This window comes from Triticum dicoccoides, chromosome 1A, assembly GCF_002162155.2.
Source record: "Triticum dicoccoides isolate Atlit2015 ecotype Zavitan chromosome 1A, WEW_v2.0, whole genome shotgun sequence".
Classification (NCBI taxonomy): domain Eukaryota; kingdom Viridiplantae; phylum Streptophyta; class Magnoliopsida; order Poales; family Poaceae; genus Triticum; species Triticum dicoccoides.
Genome location: NC_041380.1, coordinates 477,985,549 through 477,990,775, shown reverse-complemented (window position 1 = coordinate 477,990,775; position 5,227 = coordinate 477,985,549). Strand labels below are relative to the sequence as shown.

At 48.9% G+C, this 5,227-nt stretch overlaps 1 protein-coding gene across 1 annotated transcript; it reads left to right on the top strand.

Annotated features, from left to right (window-relative positions):
• Positions 1–1,620: 1,620 nt before the first annotated feature.
• LOC119280655 (acyl transferase 1-like) lies at positions 1,621–3,403 on the top strand. The gene is made up of 2 exons (XM_037561449.1): positions 1,621–2,091; positions 2,232–3,403. The coding sequence occupies exons 1-2, from the start codon at positions 1,660–1,662 to the stop codon at positions 3,192–3,194; spliced, it is 1,395 nt and encodes a 464-aa protein (XP_037417346.1). The 5' UTR covers positions 1,621–1,659; the 3' UTR covers positions 3,195–3,403.
• Positions 3,404–5,227: the final 1,824 nt, after the last annotated feature.

Sequence of the window (5,227 nt, the reverse complement as noted above, 5' to 3'; positions counted from 1 at the left end):
CCTTCAATTTACTCAATAAATCCGCCAAAAAGATACGAGCATCTACAGCCAGATCTCTCAAACCCGTCTCATACGCCTGGGGCGGGCCGCCTGATCACTGGCCGGTCACGACTTTTCGACCCAGACGGATGCCTCAAACGGGCCTCAAACGCCCGGGATGACCAACACCCCCCATATCCAGCCCAAATATGGGCCGGATATGGGGGCGCTCGGGCACTCCCGCCACGTCGGACTGATGAAGGGGTCCTAGTCAGAAATGCCCTCAAACCCGGCGGTCCAAAGCTCGTCTTCTCCGTCGGACCGGTGGCGCCGTGTGGCGCAGCTCCGGCGGGCCGCGTATTGCATTGCCCGGTTATTTAAGTCGACCGGCGGCACCGAAACCCTATCATCCATCCACATTTTCCTTCTCTTGTCCGCCGCAGCCGCCACTTTCCACTCCACCCGTCTGTCTAATTTTTTTAGAAATGGAGGAGGACCCACGGCCTCTGCATCTGGACGATGCATGCAACCACTTTATACCCGTCCGTCTAATAGCCATGCCCCGACGCCGCCGGGTGAGGAGCGAGCCCTTTCTGACGCCGGAGCGCCTGGTCGAGCTCCTTGAGCAAATCTGGGCTAGGCGCAAAGCCCGGATCGCCGCGGGGCTACCTCCGGATGCATTGGATCCGGAGGAGGATTTGGAGGAGGAGGAGGACGACGAGGAGGAGGAGGATGAGCCGAAGGAGGAGGATGTGGGGGACGCTGACGACGGGGATCTGCAGGCGAAGTAGCAGGCCATCCTCGATTCCCTCCGGTCAGAGTCGACTGCGGAGGCAAGACGCCGTCGCCAGCAGGAGATGGAGGTGCAAGAGGCCACGGAGGAGGCGGAGATGTTGGCCTACATGGATGAGGTCGAGCAGGAGGAGGATGAGCCGGAGCCCTCCTACCCGCCCGTCCAGCCGACGCCCGACACCGTCGTCGTGGGCATCTCCGGCGACGAAGAGTAGCTAGGGTAGTACGTAGATGTAGTACATATGATTTCTTTTGCATGATTTGTATGGATCTAGGAGATGAAATTTGAAAGAGCCGGATTCAAAGTGGCTCATTTGAGGCGTATCCAATCAGTGCCCGCGGTGTCCGTGGACGTTTGAGGGGTCGGATTTGTAAAGTCGGGCTGTAGATGCTCTAAGACCAACATTTTTTGAAAATGGGGCCGGTTCTCGTTCATTTCCTACGCGAGAGAAGAAATGGTTTGACGAACGGAAAAGGGCACAGTGCGGAGTGTCCTGAAGTGCCGAAGAAGCAAACATGCAACGTGGTGGTTCATGCAATTCATCTCTCCATTGCCATTGGCGGCCATTGAATGTGCCATGCATGCCTCTGAGCTAGCTGCATTCGTGAACGGATAAGCGAACATCAATGTAGATAAAGCTTGCTTGCACATATGAGATCTCAATTCGCTGTGACACTGCCGCGGCACTGATGTACGTAGTACACACAACTTTACAACTGGCAGCATAGCTGTGTCAGGCAGCCGTTGTGTGTAGTAATTACCAAGTTGGCAATGTGTGTCCTGCATGTACTACGATTGCTACCTCTCCCAAGTGCATATATAGGACATCCGAAACACGAACGCTCGAAGCAGTGTGACAAAGTTCGCACCCCACACCAAAGCCGGCCATGGTGACCTTCACGGCGCGCCGGAGCGAGCCGGAGCTGCTGCCGCCGGCACGGGCGACTCCGCGAGAGACCAAGGCCCTGTCGGACCTCGACGACCAGCGCACGCTGCGCTACTACGAGACGGTCATCGGGTTCTTCCGCAGCAACGCGCTGCCCGGCAGGCCGGACGACCCGGTTAAGGCCATCCGGGCGGCGTTGAGGGAGGCGCTGGTGTACTACTACCCGATCGCCGGCCGGCTCAGGGAGGACGGCGCAGGGAGGCTCGTCGTGGACTGCACGGCCGAGGGGGTGGTGTTCGTGGAGGCCTACGTGGACGCGCGTCTGGAGGAGTTCGGCGAGCCGCTGCTGCCGCCGTACCCTTGCGTGGAGGAGTTACTGTGCCCTGTCGGCGACACCAGGGCCGTCGTTGGCAAGCCTTTGCTCTTCATGCAGGTAAAAGAAACTAGGTTTTCTCCATTGCATGCATGTGTATTCGGGAATTCGTTCTTTTTCAGGAAATGTACGAGTACGACACATATCTAAGTTGCTAGCTCTAGTTTGGTAATCTTGAATCATTATCGACTTGCACGCAGGTGACACGACTCAAATGCGGAGGGTTCGTCCTGGGTTTTCACATTTGCCATAACCTCGCCGACGGCTTCGGCATGGCTCAGTTCATCAAAGCTGTGTCCGACATAGCACGTGGAGAAGCGGCCCCGACCATTTTACCCGTGTGGGAAAGGGAGCTGCTAACATCACGCAGCTTATTACCACCCCCCATCACCCGACTGTACCCAGCGCACGAACCACCAGCGAACGGCTCGGGGAGCGCAGCTCGCGACATGATGCTCTCGGTTCCGCCTCAGAGCATGGTCGCCAAGTACTTCCTCTTCGGGCCAAGGGAGGTGTCAGCCCTCCGAGGCCGCATACCGGCGGGCCACCCCGCCCGCTCCGCCACCATCTTCGAGCTGGTGACCGCCGTGATGTGGCGGTGCCGCACGGTCGCCCTCGGGTACGAGCCCGGCCAGCGGGTGCGCCTCATGACCACCATGAACGCCCGCGGGAGGTGGAACAACCACACCCCCATCCCGTGGGGGTACTACGGCAATGCGCACGTCTCCCCCATAGCGGAGGCCGTCGTCGGCGAGCTCCGCGCGCAGCCGCTCGCCGACACGGTGGAGCTCGTGCGCGAGACCAAGCGCGGCATGACCAAGGAGCGCATGGAGTCGATGGTGGAGGCGGTGGCGCTGCTGCGGGAGTGGCCGCCTTCCACCATGGACAGGATATACGAGGTGTCGGATGTGAGGTGGATGGCGGTGAACGTGTTGGACTTCGGGTGGGCTGACCTGGCCGGCGGTGGTATACCGTTGGCCGGGGATCTCACTTCCAAACTAGGGAGCGATCACATGTGGTGCAGGAATGAGAACGGCGAGGTCTCGACCGTGGTGTCGATGCTGCTGCCGAGGGCGGCCATGGACAGGTTTACAGAGGAGATCGCGGTATGGCTGAGCCACAAAGATGACGAGAAGAATTTAGCAATCATGAGCTCACTCTAGCGATGCATATCATCGAGGTATTGAAACCTCACCAACTATTGCTATTGGAAGGTCATGAAGATCAACGGCATTAATTATTCCCGTGGTCCATGTCACAGGCACATATATATGTATGTTCCCGTCCATTAATTTAATTTGAAGTTTGGTTGTGCAGTGTAGTCAAAATTATTATATTTAGACCGATTCAATTCATCCTACATTTGGATCAATTCTTTGTATGATTCCATGAATTTTAGTCTTCGTGTTTCTACGAGAAATGCACTGTTATGAAGCATACTCTACTTATCTCTATCTCTATCTCTATCTCTACCTATATATATATATATATATATATATCTTTCCCTACTAATAAAGCACGGAGTGCTTCTGGTCGTCCGTCATTAAAAGTGCCCTTAAAGTTGTAAATAATTACCCACCATGCCATTGGTAAGTGGAAAAAACGGTTCGGTTTACCCTTTTCTAAAATCCTCGACCTACTCAAGTTATTAAAGTGAAGCCCCTGTTATCAACAGCTTGCATGTGTGTGGCGCAGTGGTGTGAGGCTCGCCTGTTTACCTGGGAGACCCAGGTTTGAGTCCCCTTGCTCCCTTTTCCTCCTTTTATTTTTCTCTCCTATTAATGTTGGTAGGCGTAGGATATTACTACTCGCTCCAGCGTCACTTAGCAGATGGGCAGCACAATGTATCAGTTACTCTATTTTTTGGACATATTCATATATTTCAAAAAAAAATCATAACTTTCAAACCCTAACTCCAAATCTAACATGTTATGTATAGAAATCCCTTAAAAAGATGTGTAGATTTCAAATATGGTATTATATTAATCACTTTCAATGTCAAAAAAACTCATAACTTTCAAACTCTAACTTCAAATCTAGCATGTTATATATAGAAATCCCTTAAAAAGATGTGTAGATTTCAAATATGGTACTATATTAATCACTTTCAAAGATGGGCAGCACAATGTACCAGTTACTCTATTTTTTGGACATATTCATATATTTCAAAAAAAATCATAACTTTCAAACCCTAACTCCAAATCTAACATGTTATGTATAGAAATCCCTTAAAAAGATGTGTAGATTTCAAATATGGTATTATATTAATCACTTTCAATGTAAAAAAAACTCATAACTTTCAAACCCTAACTTCAAATCTAGCATGTTATATATAGAAATCCCTTAAAAAGATGTGTAGATTTCAAATATGGTACTATATTAATCACTTTCAAATCCTAACGCCAAATCTAACATGTTATATATGGAAATCCCTTTAAAAAGATGTGTAGATTTCAAATATGCTATTATATTAATCATCATTCCTAAAATTCCATTTATGATGCAACCTTTATTAATATCTTCTTTATATGGGGTATTTTGAAAATACCGGCTTAACGTTGATATTTCTGTAGTCTAATAAATTGGAAACATGTTGAATACATTTCACAAATAATACAACCTTATGAACTTACACCACTTATCATGTTGTTTCTCGTGGGGCATTGTGAAAGATTTGAAGGGATTCGCCGATGCTCTCAGGTGTGCGTATGAGGGATGATTTTTTTCCGTTGCAACACACTGGGAATAATTCCTTTCCATGGAATCTGAAGCATGCATGGTTAAAAAAGAAATTCCGAATCATACACCTGATTTCCTGAAAATTATTGTGACCTCTTCAAATAGAAAATTCGTTTTAGTGTGGTATGTGCAAATCTGTTTATTATGTTTCCTTCTATATGAAAGAAAATTGAGTTGTACTTTAGACTTTATAGGTCTCCGTGCATGTAAGTTTAGAAGAAATTTGGTAACGAAAATCAGTAATGGGCATCTGGTAACTTACCAATTAAACCTTAATTTCTTATATATGTACATACATGTACGATCCTCATGATTTAGGCTCTCAATGATAAATCAAATGATGAAGGTAATGACTCATTATACTACAAATTAACTAGGAAGGTAATTTAGATATTTAAATTAATCAATTCTTTCAGGATTGAAGTGTAGCATCTCATACATGCATTTTAAGATCATT